Source organism: Belonocnema kinseyi, chromosome 2 (assembly GCF_010883055.1).
Source record: "Belonocnema kinseyi isolate 2016_QV_RU_SX_M_011 chromosome 2, B_treatae_v1, whole genome shotgun sequence".
Lineage (NCBI taxonomy): Eukaryota > Metazoa > Arthropoda > Insecta > Hymenoptera > Cynipidae > Belonocnema > Belonocnema kinseyi.
Window position 1 is genome coordinate 55,198,666 of NC_046658.1, and position 27,601 is coordinate 55,226,266.

Sequence of the window (27,601 nt, forward strand, 5' to 3'; positions counted from 1 at the left end):
ATAAACGTACACTAAGAAGTTGAATTTTCGACCAAAAAAGATGACTAACAAAATAGGTGAGTTTTTAAAGAAATAATTAAATTGTCCACCAAACAGTAGAATTCTTAATCAAAAGAAATCAATTCTGAACTCAAAATATAAAAATACAATTCTTAAATAAAAAAATTATCTTTCAACAAAAAAAAATTTTTTTTAATGAAATAGTTGACAGAATTATTAAATTTTAAACCAAATAACAGAAATTTTACCGAAAGAGATGGATTCTGAACCAAAAATATAATAGTAGACTTTTCAATGAAAAAGAATTTACTTGCAACCCAAACGGAAGAATTTTCTACCAGAAGATGAATTTTAAATACAAAGGACCAATTTAATTTCCAAAAAGACGAATCTTAGAAAAATGTACAATTTTCGACCAAAAGAAATGAATTGTGAACAAAAATATAATATTACTTTTAAAATAAAAAGAATCAAAATTCTACCGAACGTAGCTGGAATTTCTTATTAGGCTCTATTAATTCAGTTTGAATTTAAGCAAAAAAGCAAGAAAAAATGGTAGTAGAAACAGACAAATTCTGTTATAGTTTAGAGGATATTCTCATTTTTGTAACCCAGGACCTAGATTTTTGATTTTCGATTGAAAATCGTACTTCAATCTGGGTTCTATTTGTTAACATTATACTTTTATGTCCCCGAAATTACCGGAAGTGGATACATTTTATATTTGAATATATGCCAATTATTATTAATTAAGTATATAAATTTTTGTTACATATAAAATTACTATATTAAATATCTAAAAGAAAGTTTTCGTTCTCAAATATAAAAGGACCTTCAGTATTTCAACGATCCATTAACACAAGCTTTAAAATATTAAATATATACATATAGGATGAAAAGAATAATCATTTTATAACGAATCATTAACTCTAAAATTTTAAATAACATATGATCTACGATATTTTAATGGAAATAGTTGATAATGAGCAAAATTCCAAGCCATATTTTTTTCGAAGAGCAAGCCCCATCGAACACGTTTTTTTCTGTTACAAATTTAGTAAAAACCTAGTTATACAAAGATGGACTGAAAATAGCTTACAGGGGTACATCGGATGATGCAACAAGTTAGGATGTAACTAGTTATCCTGTACATGACAGGTTTTTAGCTTTACAAAAAACCTAGGTCATGCTTACAAAGTTCCTAACGTAGAATTAAATTTCAGGTTCTTCTAAGGACTTTTGAGGCAAAGCCCTTTAATCAGACTGGGAAAAATGTGCCCCCCCCCCCCCCCCATTGTCTAAGTTCAAAATAAAATTATACAAAAATGCAGTTTCCGAGAAATTTAGACTATGAAGAATCATATCGACGTTATAGTGATATGATAATGATATAAACTTTTCATAGAACGGAAATTTCTCGCTGAACATTGCAATATATCTCTTTTACATTGTGTTTAAACAATTTCTGTAGCACTAATTTCAGGAATTTTATTATTTTAGAAAATAAACGTTTGAAAGCTATACAAAGGAACATAATAAAATTTATCTTTTACTTTATTCTGAAAACTAAAAATAAAAATCCTAACTTCATAGAAGCATGGCTAAAAATATGTCAATCTTTTACATTAAACTGCCAATATTAAATATCAGATATTAAGGGTACATAATACTTAGTATGAGTAATTCTCTTTTCACATATCTATTATTAGTTTAAATAATTTAAAAAAGGTATTTTTTACTTTACTCACCTCAACATATTTAAAATTAGTCGAACAAAAAATAAGCTATCTACCTCCGTTTTCATACTCTCTATTATTTCCGGAAGTTTCACCGAAAAACATCTCTTAATGTGGGCACAAACGTGTGGAAACTGAATAGCTCATCGCGAGTAAGTAACACATGCCCTAAATTAAACATTTCTTTTCAAGACTATTACGCTTCGGTGTGATTAAATTTGATAAGAAGCTTTGGTACAATATATCAGGTCTTTCCAAACAGATCTCTACATTTTAGTACTCTCTACATTTTTTAAGTGAAACAAATGAAAGAATTTAACCTTACGTGAAAGCATGAGTATTATAAAAAGTCAACAATTTTTATATCAGGACGATAAGAATCGATGAACCTTGTGTTTATGTTCCAAAGATAAATAACTGGTTAAAAAAGGGCAATAAATTAAGATATAAGGGTTGATGTCTGAGATTTTAATGAATACCGTTCTGATCTTGAGATTTATAAAATACACAAATATGATTCAGGTATAGGACATGTATGCTTTTATACAATAACGATCTTTAATATTTTTAACAAAAAATCATGTAATAGTCTAATTCCTATATTGAATTAACGACCCTACTCATTATTTTCATATTTAATCATAAAAGTTTGAACTTGTAATTTTCTCATTTGGAAGTTTGAACTGGCAGGCTTTAGAAAAATCGAAAAAAAATAAAAGGCTTTTTTTATATAGAGGATTGGAATAAATTCCTATTTAATAAAAGAATAAAAATTGCAGACAATGCATTACAGTTTGCACGAATAATATACCTTTATTTCGTGTTTTCATTCACGTTTTATTATTTATAATGTTTCGAGAAAACTTAGAACCTAAAACACAAATCAAAATTAATGTTCTGGAATTAATACATTACTGTTAAAAAAACATCAAAAGCTTCATGCAAAATGCATGCAGTGTTTAGAAAACCATATTTTTTTACAAAATTATATTCTTCAACTGAAAAAAATTAAACATTTCTTCCTGGGCTTTCAAAATATAACGAGACTTATTTCAACATGGATGATTGCAAAAATACAATTATCATAATAAAAATACTGAATATAAACTATGTGCATAACACATATATCCACAATATATGTTTCAATGGCACTAGTGAACATGCAATCTATCAGCGCATTTTGGATTTTTTGGTTATATAATAATAATATACTTATATATGCCAAAAAATAGTTAATACTTGGGACTTAAATTTTCAGGGTAGCCTTTAGAACCAATTAGAACGTTCAGAATACACAGGAGGTGCTAATGAAACAAAAATGTTATGAAAATACAATTATCCCAATGAAAAATACTCAATATTCTAGGATTCAAATTTTAGGTATAATTTTCAGCGTATTCCGATAACGTTGTGTATTTAAAAGTAAAATAATCAATTTTGACACATATCGCAATTAAACGTACGATGAATTCTAAGAAATTCCTGAAACATGAGCAATTTTCAACCATAAGCTGTAAATTCAGATGAAACATAGACAGTTCATAGACCTAAAAGAAACGTGGTAAAATATTAACAATACAAATAATTATTATAATTTTTATATAATCTGGTATGCGATTTACTGTAATTTATTAATACAAATAATTATTAACGAATAACCTATAACTGCAAAATAATTTCATAATTATAGAGCAAGTTGTACAATAATTGCATACTCGTTTGTTATAATTTTAAGGGTGGTTTTTTTTTCTTTTCGGATTTTTATATAATTTGGTGAACTTTTATCCAGATAATAAATGATGGGCAATAATCTTTCAAGTGTTCAAAAGGATGAGCAATTTACGAACATAACCTGTAAATTCTTTATAAAAATATATAATTCATAAATTTAATAAAAATGAGGATAAATATAATTCAAAAAATAGATATGTTTATAAATCCCTTGCAATTTGATATGTAGGTTAAAATATACAACTTAATTACATAAATTATCAATTATTAATCTGTAGTTGCAATAATGTCCAATTATTTCACAATTTGGAGCAAATTAAATATAAACAGCACGGAATGATATTTCTAGATAACATCATTTTTTTCAACTTTTACTGAATTTCTTCCAAAAATCCATACAATAAATGTTTCAATGTATTATAATTCGGAGCAATAATGACGCAAGGTAATTTTGCGCAAAAAAAAATCAAAAACGAAAATTGAAATCTACTCCATATTTAAAATGCACTCCAAAAATGATCGGAATGATAAATCACTAACGAGTAAGATACTCCCTAATAAAGAGCAACGTCTAATTAAAAAAAGGCCTCGTGAGAAAAAGTATTCGAGCGACTAACTCCAAGTAGTAGTAAGTCGCAAGTAGTCTAGAATGGCTGATTTCGAACGCTATTACTAACCTTTCCCTAGCTAACGTGGACGGAAAATCGCACATAAAGCAAGACCGACCCCATCAAAGTGTGGGAATGCACCCAAAAGTAACCTAAACCGACCAGCAACACACGGTCGAAAATTGAAAAGTGGCTGGCAGGGTTGCTAGATGCGGCCCTGGTAGCCAGAAAAATTACGTGACAAACTTTGCATTTACACGGATGTACTGTGCGCCTCTTTCCGACTAGGAAAATGCTTCAAAGTATTTCCGGTAATATCTCCTCACTGAATGCACCGATCTCACAAATTCTTGTCTCGATATCAATAGGAGTGCACACAGTAACTTCTCGCGGTGGAAACTGGTATCCCGGTGCACCTGATGTATCGAAAATTTCCCGAGAAAGCTTTGCGAAAAATTGCCACGAATAAACAAAAGGTCGAGCCTGACTTGGGATTTCTCGAGTTAGTCTGGTACTGTGCGCTCACGGACGTCGTAAATCATGGGCTCAAAAGATGCAGTGCACACTGAACTTACCTCTGAGGCTAAAAATCCTGCTGAAAGTCCGTCGTTTTTTCGGGAAAACGGTAAAAATATCTTAGAGAAAAAGACGGTGTCCCGTTGCAGGGTGTCTGTACGCTATCGCTGTCCTACTGTTTTGACCATGGTTTGGAGCCAGCGCCGCCTTCAGTCAAAGCGAGAGACCTCTCTAAAGTCCCATATAGTTCTAAAATTCCCGGGAATACAAATTAAGGTAATGTTCTCGAGAATATTCTCCAATGTGAATTTCATCGTTTCACCTGACCCCCATTTCATCGAATAAAGTTAAGGGTGCATTTTTCATGGAGTGATTTTTAAATTGATTAGTTAATTTCGTTTGGAGAGGTTGCATCTAGGACGATGGTAGGGGATTACGTCCGCCTATTAGAGCGGTCATAAACGTATAAATAACGTAGATATGAATTCGATATAAAAGAAGAGGAAATTTTAAATTCAAGTAAATTCAACTGCAATTTTGGAAAATGTAACTTGGTTGAAATTGCGGGGAATTTTAATGAATCCAAGTCCAAGTTAATTTTCCAAATGAAAAAGTCAAGAAAGAAAGCTTATTTAGCTTGTATAAAAAAATTGTTAACTTTTTTCCCGATATTTTGTTTGAGACATTAAATTGGACAATAACAAAATTACGTGGTCAGAAAAGAAGTTAATTAGAGCTGTAATTGACCAGAAAAACTATTTTGAACATTAAAATTTTGCTCCTTGAAAAGGCAGCATTGAGGTCAGTTCTAGGTGAATTCATTAAGTTGAATTCAATAGAATTTACATAAAATCAAGCGAACTCAAAATTCAATTGAATTCGTACAAAAATAATTGTTGTGAATCCAAAGAAAACAAAAGATAATAGTATAAATTTAATTACAACTGGATTAAGCCAGATAAATTGAATTTTAATGAGTTTAAATTAATTCCACAAAATTTAACTAAATGTAAGTAATTCCATCTGAATTCAACAGAGTTCAAGTAAATTTATCTGAATGTAACGGAATTTCACTCCATTTATTTAATTAAACTTTAAAAAGTTTACTAAAATTCAAATAAATTAATGTAGCTGGATCTAAAATAAAGAGTTTAATTAAGGCCATGTGAACGCAACCTCAAAAATGTTTTTCTCGTTTTTTTTTTTAACCCAACTTATGTTTATACGAAACGTGATATCGATTTTTTTTAAACAAATTTTTGTTGCCTTTTTCATAATTATAAAAATTTAGGACCAGAAAAACGTTTCTTAGTGCTTTTTATTTAATTTCACAATTTTTAAACTCGTTATCGCCTTTCGTGTGAATCAAAATGGCGAGTGCAGTAGAATTCAAATTTGCCACATTGAGGACGTTGGAACCAGACCCTAAACTTAAAATTGAATTGCCTAATTTTACTTTATAAATACTAGAATTACATCTTTGTTAGTTACTTAGAACCTGCTATTGTTTTGAATGAAGTCTGTATTCGGAGTGAAAAATTGAATACTTTTTGTGGAAAACGATTTTTTATACACTAACCGAGCATGTCAAAAAGATAATTTTAAACCAAAATTATTGAGATTAGCCAAAATTTTCTCTACGAATATAGACTTGATTCCAAAAATTAGGAGCCGTGAGTATCGAAAAAATATTTAATTCTGGTATTTATGGAGTAAAACGGGACAATTCAATTTTGAGGTTAGGGTTTGGTTTCAACACCCTTAAAGTGAACCTATCGGAATTTGAGTGAATTCAATGGAATACAAATTTATTAAAAATAAATTTAACGGAATGCAACGAAATTCAATCCTTGAGTTTATTTCACCTGAATTCAAAGCAAACTCAATTAAAGGTGTGTGACTTAATTTTTGTTGGATTCAGGTGAATTCCTATAGTAAATTTTAGTTGATTCAGATTTAGAAAGAATTTCAGATATTTTATAGACATTTTACGCATTGTCTATGTTTACTGAAAATTCGATAACCATAGACAGTGCTTAAATGTTAGTGATTTCAAATCATTTTGAATGCATCCAGCTGAATTAACAACTAATTTAAGATTGCTTTCAGGAAAAGTGAAAGGGAATTTTACCAGGATGCTTAAAAAATTAAGTTAATTAAATTGCAGGTAACTTCAAGTTAAAGTCGGATTTTAAATTAATTCGAGTTATAAAAAATGCTGGTTAAATACTTTGGATTCAAGTTTAAATTATTTAAATTAATACGCAAATTCAAGATAAATTAAAATAAATTTAAGTAGCTTTCGAATTGAATCAAGTGATTATACAGATAAGTTCTAATGAAATTCAAGTGAATCTGACGCCAATTGAACTAACTACATTAAAGCTACACTCAAGTGAATTCCAGTACATTCAAAATTGAAAGCTCTCGAATTTGGAGAAAATTACATTAAGAACCATTTACTGAAAACAAAAATCATTAAGCACACCTTGGCTATTAAATGAATAAAAATCATTCCTATACTACTATTTTTTCCTAGAAAAATAACTCAAAAATCTCAAAAGCCACATTGACCGCGAATATTCTCGAGAAGATACTCGGAAATATTCTCGCTCTTGGAAAAATATACTCCTTAGAAATCTACCATACCCTATTTACGATAATTTTCCGCACGAAATGCACAGATCTTCATCCCCTGAGAAACGACGTCGATCGAAATTGCGACACGATGGAATTTTCACTTTCCTGCGGTCACTGAATATGCACACTTTTTCTGGAATATCCTATTTACACTGATATTAGTTCGAGCAACAAGGTGGCAACAACGCGGCACATTCCCGAACCTACACGCTGTTCATGCTAACTGTCCCTGCCCTATTCGACGAATTCTCACACTTCTCTTGCTATAATGTGTGGCGATTTTCTAAAAAAAATCTGCCTTGCACCTTAATAATGCACTAATAGGAACACGAGATCTCGAGAAAATTAATTCGGCACACGGAAAAACTCGAGAGCGAGAAAGTAGACGCGCCCGTGCGCACGAATGGCTGACACCGACCCTTATTTACCGAAGTCAAAATGGCCTCCCTTCGAATTTTCGCACGCTCAAAGCTTTCCTCGATTCTTCAAAATTGCAGGCATCCAGAGTTCAAAAAAGCAGCTTCTCCGGTCGTCCTTGAGGTAGTATTTTTCATTTCTAACCTCTAAGTATTTAGTTTCGCCAGAAAAAGGATGTTCCCAATAACTGAATTTTTCGAGTTCCGAGAGGAAAGGGCCTGACGAGGGTCCCTTATCGCTTTGCGAGTGAATGTTTCACAAAATTTCACAATTTTTTTAGTTTACACATGAACATGTCGGTGGATTATCCACGGGATTTTAATTTGTTTCTTAGGTTTAGAGACGACAAACAAAATGAAAATATAACCTTAAAACGAGACCGATACTTGTGAAAATATAAACCGTCCACGAGGTTGAGAATGGGTTTCGTAGACATGCTGTTTGCGAAATCGTTTTATAAAAAAATTCTCTCAGTGGGGTATTGGGATGGCCTTTTTTAGAGCGATTTCTTTTTTTTAACAGGATGTTTTGCTTTTCAACACGCATAACCTATAATATATTTTGAGGATAGAGTTCATTTGAAGGGTTTTATTACTAAAATTCTTTTTGTGATTTTATTTATTCTATTTTATATAATTAGAATTAAGTTATTTGTCAAGAAATCGTGACAAGTAGTAACATGTTGCAATTTCTTGGTGAACGAGTTTTATTCAATTTTTTAAAGATGGTTTTCTATGTTCAAACCCTGAACTTAACGCAAGGGGTGGAAACTTGCTTTGATTTGTATGTTGTACAATTATGCTAAAATTTGTTTGTTTTTTTTAAATGGAAATTATTATAATTATAGTGTGTAATTTCGAATTTAAATATAAAATACGAAACCTAATATGGGTTTTTAACCAAAGGGTAGTGTTTAAAGTATTACTAAAAAATAAGACAACTGAATAAATCTAAAAATATCTGGAAATTTGTTTATATCAGAAAAATCTCTTTCATTAAAGCAGGCAAATTACCATTTATAAGAAAATAAATTAAGCTTGTAATCACTCAAATTCACGGATAAAATATTGCAACTTCAAATAACTTAAAAAAGGATGGCATAATTGCTTTATAATAAATTACAGAAAATATAAAATTATTCTCTGCATTTTCGCGCATGATACTTTAAAAAATGTTTATAAATGAACTTCGGAATTTTTAATGAAGAGGAGTTTTCAAACTGTTATTGTAAAGTATTTTTTTACAATATAATGATTGTCTTCAGGATATACCAGTTTTTTCATAAAAATGTTAGTAAATTTGATTAACTGTTCCAAACATCGCTAATTCATTCCTTGATTTGCTGTTAACTTGAAATTTTCAATTAAATGCTATTCTTATTTTCCCCATATTCTTGAAAAACTTTCACTTTTCGACCCTTTCCTCTTTAAATATACGATATTTAAAAATACAATAAAAAATAAATACTTATAAAAAAAAGTCGGCACTGAAACATTTTAAAACATATTGAACATGTGAAAACCCGGAACAGAATTTGTTGTCCAATATAAAAATGGAACCGTCAAACAAAATTTATATATAGCAGATCTAAAAAGTATTAGAAAGTAAATAATTTCTAATAGAATGTACGAAGTTAAATAATAATAAAAAATGGAATATTGTAAAATGATCAACTGGAAAGTTCAATGTCTTAACTTGAACAATTCCTTCTTGAACAACCTTCTTGAACTTAACAACCTTCCAAATTAATCCAACTTTATTGTAAATCTTTATAAAAGAGTTGAGTAGTGTCAAATTTTATTTTTTAATCTTATCATTAAAAAAACGTACAAATGTTTTTTTCGCTGAGTCAATACAAACTAAAAATATTTTAGGTGGTGAAACTTTAAATATTTTTAATCTGAGGTTAAAAAGCATTGAAAAGTGTGGTTTCAAATTTCAATTTAAAGTATTAATTATAGTAAGGCCAAAATGACAAATTTTGGAAAGAAATATTTAATTATAAGTTTCATGATTTTATTATTAGTTGTTTTTTATCATTTCTTTAATGGACAGAAATAATTGAAAATCTTTTTAAATTCTGTTTAAAAAATCATGTTTTATCTTTCAGTCGTGCCTTTTATATCTCCGTGAATGGATTTACATCAACCGAAGTATCTACAATTCTGTAAAAAAAAATTCTATAATGCGCAAAAATCAATAAAGCCATTTCAAATTGTTTAAAAATATAAAACTTCTCATAAAAAGATTTTTTTGTTGTTTGTCAATGTAAAAATTAATTTTTAATCTCCCTTATTTTCCTCTTCTTGGTGAACAGGGTTGCTACAAGAGCCTGGTCACCAACTTCCATGACTCAGGTTTTCCAGCTATAATTTTGACAAAATTCCAGGTCTAGTTTTTTTTTTAATTCAGCCAATTAAATTGAATTTTAACCAATTATAATGCAATGATAATAGTTTATCAACAAGTTTTATTGAATTCAAAACAATTTTGAATAATATTTTTATCAAAGTGAAAAAAAAGTATTCTGTAATCATAACCATATTATTTTTACATTCTCATCATTTATGACTGAGGAAGTATTAGAATTGTCCGAAATTTGACACCACAGTTTTTCAACGGATATTTTAATTTCGAGATCCACTATATCCGAAAATCAGGTTTTTGCGATGGCGATCGTCTGTCCGGCCGTCCGCCCGTAAAAACTATAACCCTCGTAAAAATGAACGGGTTAAATCGCTCTTTGGCACACTTTTTTTTAGATCTTAAAAGAAAGGATGAGTTTGGTAACCAGCCATTTTGGATAAAAGTAACAAAGTTAAGCATTTGTGAATTTTTTTAAGCCAAAAAAAGCACGATATAAAAAAAGTCAAGAGAAGGAAAACTTTGTTTTTTGAAAGCCCTACAAGATGATAACAACTTTTTGTATTTTCTTGAAAAATGAAGAATTCCATTTTGTGGTCAAACAGTGACTTAAAAAGATCAATAAACAAAAATTGTGATGACCAGATAACATCTAAAAATTTGTTAATAATCACTTCTAGGTAGGACGCGTAGTTTTTGTTTTATTTGTGGAAAATATCCTTCAAAATAAAAGCTTTATTTTTTCGAAAAACGGCGCGTTACGAAGAAAAAATGATCTTTGGTAGGATGTCTAGTTTTGGTTTTAATCATAAAAATTACATTCAAAATAAAAATGAAAATTTTGTTGAAAAACGAAAAAATTTGTTATTTGTTATAATTTATTACATTCTGAATTTCTCATTATTTATGATTGAGGAAGTATTGAAATGTCCCGAAATTTGACACGACATTCTAATTTTGAAGCAAAGGACGCAAAATACGAAAAAAGTCTTTAAGAGAAATTATAGCTTTTAAATAAACATACACATTTTCATTAAACGATTTTTCAATAGGAATTTTCATTTTGTTTTTATTTATTGAAAGTAATATGCAGAAAATCGAAAATTCCAATATTACGCGCAAAAACTCCAGATTCGTAAAAAATCTAAAAGAACACTTGTAGAATATTTTGCCTTATCCAGAAAAAATATGAAAACCAAAATCCTATTCTTAGTATAACAACGCGAGATAGAGAAAAATTTCTTAAAGAAAGATTGTAATTTATTCTTTATTGGAATGTAGTTAAGAAAATACACATTTACAAATGTCTATGTGTACCTCAAAGCCTACCGAACTTTGAGGAACTTAATCTTTAAATATACTTAATTCAGCAGAAAGCTCACAATATAAAGACGTATATAAATACTGCAATCTAAAAGATATCTTTTTAATAAAGTTTTATTCAAGCATTCCAAATGAAAAGAAGAAATATCCGAGCGCGGGATCAGACAGACGCGCGCTCAAACTTGCGTGCGATGAGAATGTGCCAGAGAACCAGGCAGATTTTTGTTATTACTTTAAGAACAATTATAGTCGGAACTATTTATGCAAAGTTTACGATTACATTTAAACAATAGTAATTTAAAAAACTTAATTTTTTACAAAGTTAAAATAAAACTTCTAGATTGCAAGAACTAATAAAATTGTCTATATTAAATTTTTTAAATTTAATCAGTTCAAAAATTTCTTTAACATCTTCCAGTTTTTTTCTGGTATTTGCCTTTTCCTTAAGTTTTCTTTTCCATTTTTTAACTATAGAATTTGCTAGAAAATACTGAACTATTAAGACTTTGAAATAGAGACAACTAAAAAAAGTTTGTCATTTTTTCAAAATTCCATGACTTCCAGTAATTTTTTTTTTTTTTTTTTGTTACTTTCATGACTTTTCCAGGTCTTGTAGTAACTCTTATGAAGAAATTACCCTATTTCCCCTGTTTTAAACTCCTTTGGCGCTTTGCTCCTTGAAATTGGTGTTAATGGAAATTCTGTTTTGCTGAAACTATTACAAGCTTTTCTATACAATATCTTAAAACAAATTTCTTAGATTAGAAAATTGTTTACTCATCGTGACATTTCATGCTGCAGATTCAGAAAAGATGGGGTAGTTATCAAGGATCCCCAAAGTACGTAGACCCATCGAAATACACAGATTTCGATATCTCCAGTGATCCAAAAGAATGGCAGTATGTTGAGAGACTTCTGCCTTATAATGTTGTTCCGCAACCACCAACTAAGGAAATAACAGCTTCTGGCTGGAAACCACAAAATGGTGAAGATTTTTTCCTAATTATATTTTTATTTTAATCAAATAATTTTAAGTAAGGCCGGCAATAAAGTGTCCGAATACGGATAAATACATTTGAATATAAACAAGTCAGCCAATTCCGAGAAGGTAGACCGAGAATTTTGAGATCAAATTTCACGGATTTTTAAAATCGGCTTTGGACATCCAATGAGAATCGAATTTTTTAGCTTTTTGCAAAAATAAAAAATTCTTTCGAGATATGGGAATGGTAAATAAGAATCAAACTTTTTTTTATTTCAAATAATTATTCTGTACCGAGAAAATCAAAATTGAAGATCGCAAGACAGCATACATTATTTTCTAAAAACTTGAAGAAAAATTTGTTTTTTAATTAAGTGATAATTTTAAAGAGATATCAAGTCTAAAAGGTTAAAAAATGATAACGTTGGAATTTATTGAACTTCAAAAAAATATGAATTAAAAAACGAGTTGGAAAAAAATACCTTATCACAATGTTTTTTTGATTGTTTAAAGAATATTGTATGCACTGTCCATTCTCGACAAAAATGTAATTATCTATTTCTGTACTGCCACCCTTCAATTCTGCAAGTTAAAAAAAGCTTTACTCGCGATAGCGTATTTTAGTTTTGAATAGAATTATTTTGTGGATTAATGTTTTTTATTCTCCATATTGTATATTAGATATTTAAGTAAATCCTGATTTTGCCTTGACCACCTGAAATTCTAATTAAAGTTTTTAATATATTTCAGTGAAAGACGAGAATCTACCCTACTTTTTGCCTCGTACAAGAAACCACATGCAGCCAGTCTTCTTGCGTTTGTCAAAAAGAAAAGTGAGAAAATTAACTTACATAACTAAAATTCAGGGCGACATTTGGAAATTCGAGTCAGATTTAAAAGAACACCTCGAAACAAAAGTTAAAAAACCAGTAGCTTCTCGTATCAATGAACCCGCTGGTGTTGTCATTTTTCACGGCGATCACGTTTCAGCAGCAAAGCAATGGTTAGATGAGAAAGGGCTTTAGTGGACTTGGAAAATAATTGTTAATTTTAATATAATTTTGTACATTGAAACGTTATTGTAATTATTGCAGTTTAAAAATAAACCATTTTCTCACAGATCAAATTGTATGAAATATTTTTATTTTGTAGAAAACATTCTCTGGAAATCAAGGAAAAAATGAAATTCCATTTTAGAAGACAGAATAATTTATGATTAGAATATTATTTAAAAAAAACAAAACAATTGTGTAGAGTAAATTCTTTTCAGACTCTTCCATATTTAATGCTTTCACTACTGACATACAAAATCTTAATTCGATCAAATCAACGTAATGTTTCTCACTCGATAAAACGTCCTAATCTCAAAAAAATGCGTCGCTAGAAGAAATGCAGTTTTCAACAATAAATAACACATTGCACACTTCATTCGAATGTTTGTAATGAATGAATTGTAACTGATATTCCCTCATTTTCTCATTAAGCAACGCAAGTCTCAACAAAGCGTGATTAAAAATCAAGGCGGTTTTTATTGTACATTGAAAAGATACGAGGACAGTACTTCGAGCTTACGTTTACGGGTGACATCGACAAACTCGTAACAAAATAAAATTTAAGTTGTAGATTAGGAAAAATGATTGAGGAACAAAATGCAGGAGGATCCGTGAGTTTCTCATGGATTGAAACTTTTTTGACGTTCATTTTTCACAGCTTTATTTTTGTGTTTGTGAGCACGGATCTTGTTTGATCAGCCTGAGACGCACGCTTATTTGAAAACCTTCCCTTGATTGAATTTTCGTCCTTGTTTGTCGGTACCAGTCCAGCTGAAGTATTGCTTCACCAAGTCCTTCGTCTCTGGTTCAGTCGGATCTAACTTTGTCCAATTATAAGATTCGTAGTCGACCTGCCAGTCGGGACTTAGCTGTAAAAAAAATACAAAATTTTAATTTCGTATAAAAACAAACTCGCACCTAAGAGATCAATCATGTTGATGCGAAAGAAAAGGTTTGTTTCTGAATTTACTTTAAACGCTTTCAGTGAAAACAATCATACAGAATTTGATCAGGGGCCAACCACAAATTCTGTAAGGCATTCGTAAAATTCATGAACTTTCAACCAAATAGTTGAGTTTTCAACTAAAAAAGATCAATTTTCAACAAATAATAGATGAATTACATTTATATTAAAAACAATTAATTTGTAGCCAATAAAAAAGGTGTTTTTACCAGTCATAAATCTTCGATAAAAAAAATGTTTTCTCAGACTCAATTTCAAAATAAAAAGAAATTTCAACAAAATTTTGGAATTATCAACCAAGAAATATTTTTTAGACTATAAAGAAAAAAACCTCATCCAACATATGAAATTTCTAAACAAAAAATAGGATTTTCATCCAAAGCAGTTGAATTTTCTGCGGAAAAAAATGAATTTTTCCATAAAAAAAGGAGTTGCTTTTTTAAAGAAAAAAGACAAATTCTCAACAAAGTACATAAATTGTGAACTTTAAAACATATTTTTTTACCGAAAATAGAATGGTTAAAATTTTAGTTGGAAAATTGAATTTCCAACCAAAGAAATGCATTTTCAACCAAACCAGATGAATTTTTCACAAAAACTGGAATAGTGAAATTTTCAGTTAAAAAAGGAATTCTTAACTAAAACGTTAAATCTTCAAACGAAAAAATGCATTTTTAAACAAATAGTTGAATTTTCAACCAGAAAGAATAACATTTTTCCAAAACTGTAGAATTTTTAATAAAATTAGTTCGTAGGAACAAAATTCAAGGTCTTTTTCAGGTTATCCAGGTCAAGAAATCAAGTTTTTCCAAGTCTCCTTTTCTACATCAAATGATAAAATAACCGTTTGTTATAAATTTTGTTTGTTATAAATTTTAACAAAATGAGCCGATTAATTTTTTATTGACCAACAATTTCTAAAGAAAGCAGAACCATACATAAAAAAAATTCTTAATTTTTTATGAACGTACGTCGTCTTTGTGAAATCTGTGGAAATATTTTTTGATGTTTGTAGTCTTTAACGTAATTAATATCTTTAGAATGTTTTGAAGTATTTAAAATCTTTAATATCTTTGAAATTATTTGAAATCCGTTTGAAATATTTCTTTAATCTTTGAAATGTATTCAAAGCTTTAAGATCTAGTTTAATTTCTTTGAAATCTTTTAAAATCATTATCAATTCTCTTAAGCATTTGTGAAATCTTTTGTATTGGTTTAAAATATCTGGAATATTTAAAATTCTTGAAATCTTTCGTATTCATTTACAATAATTAAAACATTCAAAATTTCTGTGAAATCTACAAAAAAATCCAAATCGTTTAAAATCTGTGAAATTCTTTAATTCTTTTTAAATTCCGACGAATTCTTTATGATATCTTTTTAAAACCTCTGAAATTCTTGAAATCTTTTGAAATCCCTATGAATTCTTTGAAATATTTGTGACATCTTTCTGGAATCTTTTTTATTCGTTCAAATCACTGGAATATTTTTAAACTTTTTGAAATCTTTGAAAATCTTTAAAAAAATTTTGCAATCGTAAAAAATCTTCCATTGTTTTGAAATCTTTTAAATCTGGTGTACTACATCCTTGTTAAAATCTTTGAAATTCTTGAAATCTTTTGAAATCGTTATAAACTTTTAATATATTTAACATTCTATATTAGCGGAGGAGAAATAAAAAACTTATAGAATTATTCACAATATCAAAGTATATGCATTGCAATCTATAAAACAATTGGTACAGTCTACAAAAAACGCCTTGAAATGTCTATTTATTCTGTAATGAACAAAAGGTAAATTATATCCCGACAAATAAAAAACTTTTTAGTAGCAAGATTTCTTCTAAACGAGATGTTTATTTCATAATAGACTGAAAGATTTAAATTACTCTTCGCATTTCAATAAAATAACTGTTTTAAAACCAAAAAAAGAAGAAGCGTATTCAAGGTTCTCTTAAAAAATTCAAAGAGATTTCCAAGTTTTCAAGGTTTAAAAAAATTCAAGGAGAATTCCAGGTTTTCAAGATCGCTAGCACCCCGCTTTATAGTTTCTCCAGCTGAATTTTATTTACCTTGATACTGTTGAGAGGCTCAATTATGTAACTTAGATGACTAGTTTTGAATAATTTCTATAAAGTGTGGCAATAAAATTCAAAATAAATACCGAGAAAGCGAGATCCTGTCCACGCCAGACCCAAATTCCGCTGATAGTACTGTCGTTGTCTGTGCCGAAAAGGCACGAACTCGCGAAAGCAGCCTTTCTCATTTTATCGAGACGTTGGAACATTCCACTAATTAGATTACAGGACATAAATACCTGTAAAAAATAATAGAGCATTAAAACTGACTGATTCGGATTTTAGAATACTGAACTTTTTTTTTTAAATATTAGTAATCACTACCTTCGTTAATTCATCGTTGTATTTATACTCTCCGAGCCAGATGCTATAATTCTGAGGATCGAACTTCTCCCAGAAGTAGGGTACGGATTTGGACTCATCTTCATTAGAATAGAAGCGCTTGAAATCTTCCATGTCGAAAGTACCTTTAGGCATAGAGTCGAAAGGGTTGGAAGATTTAGGCTCAGCCGCCAAAGCAGCATCGGCAGCGTCGAGTTCTTCGGCAGGTTCGGCCTCCTTTTCCTTCTTCGACTCCTTTTTCTTTTCTTCCTTCTTTTCCTTCTTCGGCGCAGCAACCTACAGACAAATATTATCTCAACTTTAGTCAACCTTTTAATTGACTTATTCCAAGTATCTATCGACCAGACGGATGACTTTCAAATCCTGTTCAATTTTTCATGTTATCGGTCTGATAATTAAACTTTGTTTTAAATTTTACATGCCTGAACTCAGAATTTAAATTCTTTTGGGCAATTACCTGTTGAGGCTGGCCGTTTTAATCGAGGAAAAAATTTCTGGTTCGCAAACATTTTGACGGACATTGAACTAAGAAAATTTGAGATTTTGAAGCTGAATTTTTTTTCTTATGATTCAATCAAAATTGAAGTTCAAATTGAAGCAATAACATTTGAACTCTTTTGAGTTTTAAACTAAAGTGTAGATTTAACGAATTTTTAATTCAGAATAGTTTGATTGAAATACTCAATAATTTACACGTATAAAGTAGAAGCTTTGAATATTTTTTCAATTGAAAAGTTTTGAATTAAATACCGGTGATTTGAATTTTTTTAAACTGATTTGTTCTAAATTTAATAAAGAATTAAAAAGTTAAAAATTATATAATTTTAAGCAATTCTAATTAAAACATTAAAAACTGAAAAATTGACCAATTTTTTTTAAAACCCCTATTTAAATTAGAAGTTAAACTATTTTAACTGTAAGTCCTTTAAATTCGTAATTGTGGCTTGTTCTTGTTTTTTAATTATAAAAATTTCAAATAGCTTGCGTTAAAAATCTGATAAAATAGACTGAAACAATATTTAAATAAAAGCGTTTAATTATGAATCTTTTAATTTGTAGGTATTTTAAAATTCAAAATAGTTTATACATTTTGAATAGGGTGCTTTTATTTTTTCAAAGTCGCGTTTAATCTGTAAATTTTCTAGTCTTTAAAACTGCATTTTAAAGTCCTTTAATTTTAAAATGTACATTTAAAAAGAAATACTTAAAATTGAAGATTTTGAGTTACTATAATATTGTTGAACTAAATGGTTTCAAGTGTGAACATTTTTCTCCTAAGACTGTAAAAACTCTTGCTCAAAAAATATATCAACTGTCATTTCCGGGTCTCAAAAAATTTCCGGTTTTCCGGTCAAGTAGACATCCTGCTGATTCATGTCAGAGAATTTCCTATTCAAAGTAAAATTTTTATTCATTTTAAGCATTCACTGCTCCAAGTCAGAATTATAATTTCTTTCGAAAATTATCTGAACCAATCAGAAATTACATAGAATGGCTTCAGAAAATTTCTTGACTTCATTCTTTTCAAAAACTCCCTGTTCAATATCAAGACTATAAACCGCTTCAAACTCCGAAGTTTCCAAGCATAAATTTGGATTTTCAAACAAATAGATGAATTTTTAACAAAATAGTCGAATTTTCAAAAGGAGTGACTAATTTTCTACCAATAAGAACACTTAAAAAAACATTAATTCTCTATCAAACAGTTGAATTTTAAACTGAAGCTCAATTTTCAAACAAATAGTTGGATTTTGAACTAAAAAATATCAGTTTTAGGTTCCGCCGGAGTTTTTTCTAGAATAATAAATATTTTGTCTTCAAAATTTGGAAAATGATAGCGAACATGCTAACGGACGTCCCCACGCACTTTTTTGTGGGTTCATTCAAAAAAGTTTTAATTTAACAAAATGTGATTGAGCTGCATAGCGCGCAGGAAATAGTATCGATTTTTTCAGTGTTAGATTCCCCCGGCTTTTTCCTAGGATAAGAAATATTTTGTCTTCAAAATCTGCGAAACGATAGCGAACATGCTAACGGACGCCCCTGCACACTTTTTTTTGTGTTCCTTTTTTTCAAAATATTTAGATTTTGCTAACATGTGTATATTTCGAGGTTATGTGTGTTACAATTCTCTCGAGCGTTACTTCCAAACTACACAATATTTTTGGCCGAAAACTTTGAATTTGCAAATAAACATAGTAACTAATCTCCCGGAACTAACCTTGTTTGCAGGCAATTAAAAAAGTTTATTTCATAAATAATTTCCAAATTATCGGAAAGGCAGAGATGAAAAACGACGTAACCTCAAAATAATGCACATGCATAAAATTTGTATTTAGCACAATATTTTTGTTTGTTATTACCCTTCAAAAAGAGTTCGGGCACGTCCGTTATGATATTTTATAGCATCTCCGAATTCCGTTTTAAAAATTTTTCATTTTTGTGGAAAAAAATCCGGGGGAACTGTACCCGATTGACCACACGACGAAGTATCATATGCCCTTAACTATGTCGTTTTATTTTCAAGCAAAAAAAAGAATTAATTACTGTAATGATCAATATTGAATTTCAATACTTGAAAAGTTTTAGGCAAAAGGATGAATCTTCAACCAATGCAGAGGATTTTTCTAGCAAGTTTATGAAGTTTTTATAAGAAAGTTGAATTTTCAACTAAAAAATGTCACATCACAACCAAACAGTTAAATTTTTAATTAAACAAATGAATTTCCGTCTATAATGATGAATTTTCTTCTGGAACAGATGGATTTTGAACAAAAAGATAAATTTTTAAGAAACGAGTTGAATTTTCAGCCAAGTAGTCTTTTTTTTAACCAAAAATATGAATTTTCTACCACACACACGATTTTTTAACTAAATGCATGAATGTGCAACAAATTATTTTCCTGATCAAATACAAAAAGATAAATTTTCCACCAATCAATTGAATCTTAAACTAAAAAATATCAAGTTTCAAACAAAAATGGAATAAAAGATCCATTTTTATCAAAAGAGACGAACTTGATAGAAAATACATACCTTTTAAATTAAAAACATAAATTGTCAAAACAACAATTAAACATTTAAATTTTTGGTAAAAAATTCATTTTCAACCAAAGCGACGAATTTTCATCTAAAATGATGAATCTTCGACTGAAATAGTTTAATTCGAAGCCAAAAACATGAATTTGCACCCAAAATGATGATCCTTTAAGTAGAATCATTAAATTTCAAACAAAAAGATTAATTTTCCGTTTAGAAGATTAATTTCTAACAAAAGTGCCAACATTTTTAATTAAAAAAAATCTTGTTTTCAACCAAATATTAAATAGTTAAAATTTTAGTGAAAAAAATTAATTTTTAGCAAAAGAAAAAAACGAATTTTCAACCAAAAATCTCAATTTTCAGCCAGGGAGATGAATTTTCAATTCATATGATGAACCTTTAACAATAACAAATTCATCTTTAATAAAGGTAACTCTCAACCAAGTAATTAAATCTTCATTTAAAAAGATGAATTCGAAACGAAAAATGCATTAGTTGATATTTCAACCAGAGAAGATTAAAATTTTTAATAAAAAATAAAGAAATTCAACCAACAAGAAGGAATTTTCAATTAAATGCATGAATTTTTAAGCAGATACTTAAATTTGCAACTAAAACCGATCAATTTTTAACCAAAAACAGAAGGAATTTTTAACAAAAATATTTAAATACAGTAATATAAAGCTACTTTTACAAATAATGAATTATTATTATTTAATTTAATATTGCAATTTCAAAAAAATTAAGCCTTCGACAAAATTCCCTTATATTCCCAGGTATATAAATATTCCCTGAAAATTCCAGGTTTTCCGGGTAGGGTAGTTTCATTATCGACATTTAAGTCTTTATTATTGTTCGTTCGGTGACTGGACCAACTAAGGGAAATGGAATATGAAGTGATGGAAAATAATTCTTCTGGCACTGACCTTTCCTTGAACTTCGGCGAACTTCTTGGGGTCGTACTCCAAAGTTTTGTCAGCCAATTTGAAGGCACCAATGACGGCAATTGATTCGGGCTGGTAGATGACAGTTTGGAACCACCTGTTCACATTCTGGTAGGGTTTGCGTAGGCTTGGTTCCAGGACATACTGATAAAGATTCAGCAAGGTCGTTGCTACACTAATATCAGCCAGGGTCAAGCGCTCTCCAACTAAGAAGGTCTTCGTGAGTAAGTGAGTGTTCAACGCATTCAGTGCTTTCTTGACGTCCTCCTTCGCATTTTCCACTGCCTAAAACCGTACAAAATACATATCATAAACAACTTATTTAGATTAGAAATTAACGCAAGATACTGAAAATAATAATTTTGTATGCGACATAAACAATATCCACACATCAGATGTAGTTATCGATTTAGTATGCATTAATTAGTTACTTTTCCTCTCTTATGTTACGAACGACAGCATAAAAAATCTGCAGTTCGCCTTTGAAGGAGGTTAGAAACAAATAAAATTGCTCACATTTCACAAGGTGGTCATAGAGATCCTTTACGGAGAATGGAGACACGTTTCCCCTACCAATAGTCACCGCTGTACCGGAGCTTTGATATTTTCATGGGACGCGAAAAGTTTGAACAGTTTTATTTTTTTATTCATTCTTTTGTTTACGAAAAATTTGAAGTATATGCGTTACAAAATGAAACTTTTTCCTAACCTTAATTACTAACATTCTCAATAATTTATCATGTTCTTGTTTGCATGTTGTCTCTATTACGCATTAAATCGGCTTGATAATAAAATTTTTATTTGAAAATAGCACCAACTCATGCCAATCAAAACTCATAAAAGTTTAACCAGTTCCGGTACAGCGGCGCCAATCAGATTTGGAGTACCCCGTGCCTCAACTCTCCCTTGAGGATCTCTAGGTGGTCGCAAGACTTCATTTTCAAAATTATCCAAATCTTTCTTGACCAATTTTTCAGTTTCTCTGACCATTAATATTTAAAGGCCAGAATCCTAATTTTGTTACATTTTAAATTTACAATTTTTAATAAATGAAATAAAAAAATTTTTAATTTACTATTCATCACAGTTATTTAACAGGGTGGGTTCAAAATCCCAATTTCGAAGTTATGTAACTTTTCCCTAACCCAATTTTAAATTACCCTGATTGCTCTAAATTTTACTTTTAGGTATAAAAAGATCTTACACCTAGATCAATAATGTTAATGCAAAAAGAAATGATTCCAAATTTATTTTTAACACTTTTAGAGACAAAAATCTTAAGAATTCAATTTTTAGTTTAAAATTTTTGAACCAAAGTAATGAAACTTCGATAAAAAAGGGATTCTCAACAAAAAGTGTAATAGTTAATATTTACAGCAAAAAATATTGTAGTTTTCAATGAAGATCAGTTGAAATATATATAAAAAATAAGAAATTTCAATAAGATAATTGAATTTAGAACTAAAAAAATCAAGCTCCCAGCAAAAATGGAATAGTTTTATTTTCCGTCTCAAAAATTAAATTTGTAGCAAAAAAAAGGAATCATCAATAAAATAGTTAAATTTGCACTGAAGAAAATTAATTTTTAACTAAAATGATGAATCTTCAACTATGAAAGATAAATTTTTAATTAAATAATTAAAATTTCAACAAAAAAGATGAATTTTCTACCAAAGCACGGACTTTTGACAAAATATAATGAATTGTCAACTACCAAAAATATTTTCTAAACAAAAACGAATAGACAACCAAAAAACTACTATTTAACAAAAAAAAAATACTATTGAAAGAAAAATATAACAGTTAAATTTTCAGTAAAAATAGATTTTCAAAATAATAAAATAAAATTTAAACTAAAATTATTTAATTTCTATCAAAAACGATAAATGTCCACTAAAAATGGTACACATACTTCATTTTTCAGTTATAGAAATTAACTTTTAACTAAAATAATTAGCTTTCAACATTGTTGAATTTTCAACAAAATAATCAAATAAACTCTTATCGAAAATTCACTCATGACCATTTTTAAATTCTGGGGCTTTCTGGACTTCCCTGACCTGCAGCAACCCTATTTAAAGTGTTTTTTTTTTTTATAATCACCTGACTTTTGTATATTTTTCTTAAATTCCTGACTGCGATACTAAATTTATTCTCACAATAAATAAATAATTCCTTGCGCAATAATTTAGTTTTGCAAATTTCAAGACACGAATCATTAAATAAAATAGAATGAATTAAAGCATTTTGGAGTTTTTAATAAATTGAAACCTAAGTTCTTTCGATAATAAATTCATAAATACGATTTATAAAATGTATTCACCTGCTTGTTGAATGGCATGATTCCTAGCAAAGGAAATACCCATGCGCAACTTGCAGGCAGAATTTCCGAATCGGCAAACCCAAACCATTGGATGACCTCTGCGCGCTCCAGATCCGTCTTTCCCCTCAATTGTTCGTTTGCCACTGTTAATCAAAATTCACGTCAAAAATTAAGTACAGGACAGGAGAAAGTCTTTTTAGAAATCGAAAGTAAGCTAACATACCATAGTATGCGATGGCATTACTTTCAGTCAGGCATTTGCCATCCTTGGATTCGAAAGCTGGAACCTGAATTAAAATAAAATACGAAATACATTTTATTTTCTAATTTTCAAATAAAAAAAGTAATGATTTTGAAATATTTCTTATGATATGCAATAGAAATTCAATACATTTTTTAAAGATATTATGATTACAGGGATGATAATAGCGCAAAAGTAGCTAAAAAAGGGGAAATAGGGTAATTTTTCACGAAGAAGTGTGTCTAAGGGTCCTTGGAAATTTATTCAAGGTGACAAAATAAATTGTTTAATTAAACAATTTGTATCTGTTTAAAATCTTTCTCATATTCAAGAACATTCTATTATTTTAAATGAAAATTAAAAAAGACACTCTTCAGTGCTCTTAAAACTGAAAATAAAAATAGTTCAAGTGCCTAAAATATTTTAAATTTCTAAAACATTTTGCGAAAAATAGCTTAGCTTTTTTTATTTTAATTCGAAATAGTTTATTACGAAATCCCCTTAATAAACATCGTAAATATTTTACAGTAAGATTAAGAAATAAAAGTTGAGACTGCTCAACGCTCCTATGATAATTCAACATTAAAATGGCTAAATATCGCTTTTGCTCCGATGGACGCATGTATGAGTCATTGCCAAAATGTGAAATTTGGTCTAGAACATTTTACTAAGTAAATGGGACATTAAAAAACGAACTGAAGTATTTTTTCACAGTATTTCACACCTAAGTTAAAAAGAAGATACCAATTTCAGAAATAAAGAATCATATTTATATATAGTGTATATAAATTTTGAAACGAAAATATGGGATTTCGCATGGGCCGGTTATATTTTAGGACATTTTCGTGTTTTCCGAAGTCAGGGTCAAAATAGCAACCAGAAATGGGTATATTCCATGTTGAAAGAAAAAATATGACACTTCCACATGCATCACCCACAATATTTATATTTGTTTCTCATAAGCGGTTTTGTGAAGTTCCAACTTCAAAAATGTTCCGGCGACTGGTTTTTCAACAAATTATGTGTTGCACGTATTCAGTTAATACAAGCGTACTTGTGCAAATTCTAAACTATTTACATTTCTAGAAACGCATTGAATGTTTTTATAAACCTTCAAAAAATCTAATAATATACATAACTAAATTAGAATAAATAATAATTAAATGAATGTTACTTATTCAACATTTTTATTCAAAGATGAGTACTTTTCCTTTGTAAAAATAACACCTGACCTATGAATGATAACCTATAAGTGGACGTAAGACCTAAAAAATACTGTAAAATATTTTGTTTCAAGCTCTATTTGACAGTGTATCCAACACTGCCTATTGTGCACTTACACAGGAATAAAATAAATTTTTTTTAATGATTCTTTTTTTGTTCTACCATAAAACATGATTGTTTCTAAGTGGAAAAAAACTTCGGGACAGACTTTTAAGCTTAATTTTTTAGTTTTAGATTCCTCATATTAATACAAATAATTAATATCAGTAGTAATCAATAATACAATTTTTTCGTAAATCTATCTACTTTTGTGTGCAAATTTGTATTTGAGGACTTGTTACAGAGTGAAAATTCGAGGAACATTTTAATCTCCCGTTTCTAAAAAAAGAAAATATAATATTGAAACTTTGCTAAAACGTACTTCTAAGTAGATCCTTTATCCTAGTATTATAAAAAAACCTTTTATACCATGAAAATGGGTAAAACAGCCGGGACCTAAATTCCACAACTTTTTGGCAACGACCCATATATGCATTACTTAACTGTTCCAATTTGATATTGGGTAGAAACTTCTGTCTACGGTTTTAATATTTTCAACAAGTTCTAAACTACTTCAACTTCAAGATTTTTGAAAGGGTTCACATGCATATTTTAGTAAAAAGAATCATTTTGTAGATTTAAAACAAACAATGGCACTTATCTTATGTACACTTACTAATTTTGGAGAACTTATCGTGTAATTCGAACATTTTACATTAAAATATTGTATACTAAAAGAGAAAAGGAGAATTAAAAAATGGAAAACGCAAGAGAGTGACTGTGATCCCTGTAATTAAATCTCTTAAGAATATTCATTTTTCAAGTTTAAAGATTAATAAGTTTGCAACCTGCAAATTTCAGTTGCATGATTTATTAAGAAAGTATGCAGACCAAGACTTTTAGTGGAAATTACATTTTATGACGCAATAATTTTCTGCTGATGAAAAGATAATCCAATTAGATTGAAATCTATAATGAATATATTCTCTACTCAACATTACTCGAAATAATTACCAAAATCTTAAAAAATATCTATAAATTCACATTATTTCGTAACTTCTCATTCATTCATGCTTTACAACTTTTGCACTAATTACAAATTTTTTTAAATGATCAGTTTTTTTCAGTTAATAATTTTGATACAATTTTTTAAACATGAATGTAAAAAAGTCAAAAATACACAAATATCCAGAAGTTCAAATTTGTTTCAAGACTTCGTTGTTAAAAAAATATTCACGAAAGTCCCACCATTTTTTCACTTATTAAAACTTTTAAGTAATACTTTGTTTTTTTTCAATCGATAATTTTGGGATAGATTAGTTTTTTATAAAGAACTTAATATAGTTAAAAATACACGATTACATTTATCACACTTTCGAAAATTAATGACTAACGAAAAAAGTGCCAGACATGTGAAACTGACGTAAGCCACCCAAAAATTACAAACAGAAAATCCAAACCAAAAACGTGCCTTATAGTCAAAATACTCTAACCAAAATCACATTAACATTTTAATTAAATTCCAAAATTCGCAAAAATTGATGATGCAATATTTTTCTGATGCAAAGATTATACTATGAGATTGAAATATTTAACTAATATATTCTCAACTCATCGATAATTTCGATATATTTTTTAAACAAGAATATAATGAAGTGAAAAATACAAAAATACACGGATTACACATCCAAAATTGAATAAATGACGAAAAATTCTGCGACATGTGAAACTGACGTAGACACACGAAAATTAAAAATGGAAAATGTAAACCAAAATCGTGCCTTATAGTTAAAATACACTGACCAAAATCACATTATTCTTGAAATAAAACAACCCAATTCGTAAAAGTGGGATCAAATTACAAGTTATGTGTCAATCTGTCAGAATGAACAATCTGGTCTACTCAAGAACCTCTAATTAAACTAAAAAAAACACTAGCCTGAAGTGAAGGAGGTTAAGAGCGAAAGTAAAGTAAGTAAATAATAATGAAATAAAGTCACCTTGCCAAGGGGGAATTTTTTCAAGAAGGCCTTGGATTTGTTGGTATCACCGAAGACAAAATCGTCCGCGATCTTGACCTGAGCCCCAGAGTATTGGGCTGCGATCAGAGCCTTGTAGGCGCGGAAATTTTCCGGGTATGTGTAGAGAGTCTGCAATAAATAGAAGTCATTTTGAATTCGTCGTGGTTTCGACTGGATCGCTCATCGGTTTGACATCGACTTAGATGCATTTTGATGGCGATGTTTAAGGATGAAAAAGTCGCGTGGACAACACTTACACCAGACGCCATTGCACCGTCTACGTGAAGAGCAACAGAAGAGGGAAGAGGAAAAGAGGAAGTTAAAGGCCGGTAAACTAGACTACTGCTTCATCTGCGCAGGCGCATTCGGAAATCACCTGCAAAAGCCGCTGCGTTCGCAATTCGGGCGCGTAGGATTTGAAATGCTTTCTTAAATATTGGATGTTTCATCAATGTTTAGATGTTAAAGCAATTATTTTGAAAAACTAATTTCACATATTTTTAGGAGAAGATAGTTTACTCTAGTGCATAATAAGAGGATATTGTGAAACTTGAACAAGGGGCTTTTAAATTTGCTAGATTCCCAAGAGTCTACTGATTGGTTAAAAATATACAGAACTACCAATCCTTTAAATTTATGGATTTAAAACTTTTTATTTTCATCCGCGATAAACAATATTATAAAACCAGTCCAGCCAATTTGTCTAACAATGTGTCTAACAATTTTAGGTTAAATTAATTAAATAAAGCTATTTTTCAGGAAATTTTTATTCATATTTTTTTTATTCCTTGAGTTACTTTAGTTTATATGTCAAAAAATTTATTTATAGCAGTTTAGTCGCTCTGCAGCCAGCAATATTCAACCGATTTATCTAAAATTGTCTGTATAAATTGAGTAAATAAATCTTCATTGACGTTTTGTAAAAAATGTTCAATTTATTAAATTTTACTTTTTATGCATAAAATTCGATGTTCGAGCAGAAAAGTCGCCCTGAAGTCTACAATATTCAACCGAT

At 29.4% G+C, this 27,601-nt stretch overlaps 3 protein-coding genes across 4 annotated transcripts in view; 1 reads left to right on the plus strand and 2 right to left on the minus strand.

Annotated features, from left to right (window-relative positions):
- The window catches only part of LOC117167064, a 26,222-nt gene extending 18,179 nt beyond the window's left edge, over positions 1–8,043 (minus strand). The window contains exon 1 of one of the 2 annotated variants that reach the window (XM_033351661.1): positions 8,016–8,043. The gene's annotated coding sequence lies outside the window, so the exon portion shown is untranslated. Of the gene's footprint in view, positions 1–4,650; positions 4,747–8,015 lie in introns of those variants that run through there. The other variant, XM_033351660.1, reaches the window with a different exon arrangement.
- Positions 7,398–13,438, plus strand: LOC117167066 (probable 39S ribosomal protein L49, mitochondrial). Its single transcript, XM_033351663.1, has 3 exons — positions 7,398–7,771; positions 12,137–12,320; positions 13,068–13,438. The coding sequence occupies exons 1-3, from the start codon at positions 7,670–7,672 to the stop codon at positions 13,340–13,342; spliced, it is 561 nt and encodes a 186-aa protein (XP_033207554.1). The 5' UTR covers positions 7,398–7,669; the 3' UTR covers positions 13,343–13,438.
- An 88-nt stretch (positions 13,439–13,526) lies between these two features.
- Positions 13,527–26,904, minus strand: LOC117167065 (elongation factor 1-gamma). Its single transcript, XM_033351662.1, has 8 exons — positions 26,844–26,904; positions 26,566–26,715; positions 23,285–23,348; positions 23,062–23,204; positions 20,721–21,023; positions 16,735–17,028; positions 16,497–16,649; positions 13,527–14,238 (listed from the first exon to the last, which is right to left on the minus strand). The coding sequence occupies exons 1-8, from the start codon at positions 26,853–26,855 to the stop codon at positions 14,083–14,085; spliced, it is 1,275 nt and encodes a 424-aa protein (XP_033207553.1). The 5' UTR covers positions 26,856–26,904; the 3' UTR covers positions 13,527–14,082.
- Positions 26,905–27,601: the final 697 nt, after the last annotated feature.

Bases quoted from the DNA above. Each gene is read 5' to 3' on its own strand.
- LOC117167066 (XM_033351663.1), top strand. From the start codon at position 7,670: ATGGCCTCCCTTCGAATTTTCGCACGCTCAAAGCTTTCCTCGATTCTT. The intron at 7,772-12,136 runs GTAGTATTTTTC...TTCATGCTGCAG, and splicing joins CTTCTCCGGTCGTCCTTGAG to ATTCAGAAAAGATGGGGTAG. The intron at 12,321-13,067 runs GTGAAGATTTTT...AATATATTTCAG, and splicing joins TGGCTGGAAACCACAAAATG to TGAAAGACGAGAATCTACCC.
- LOC117167065 (XM_033351662.1), bottom strand. The intron at 16,650-16,734 runs GTAGTGATTACT...TATTTTTTACAG, and splicing joins ACAACGATGAATTAACGAAG to GTATTTATGTCCTGTAATCT. The intron at 14,239-16,496 runs GTATTTATTTTG...TTTTTTTTACAG, and splicing joins GACAGGATCTCGCTTTCTCG to CTAAGTCCCGACTGGCAGGT.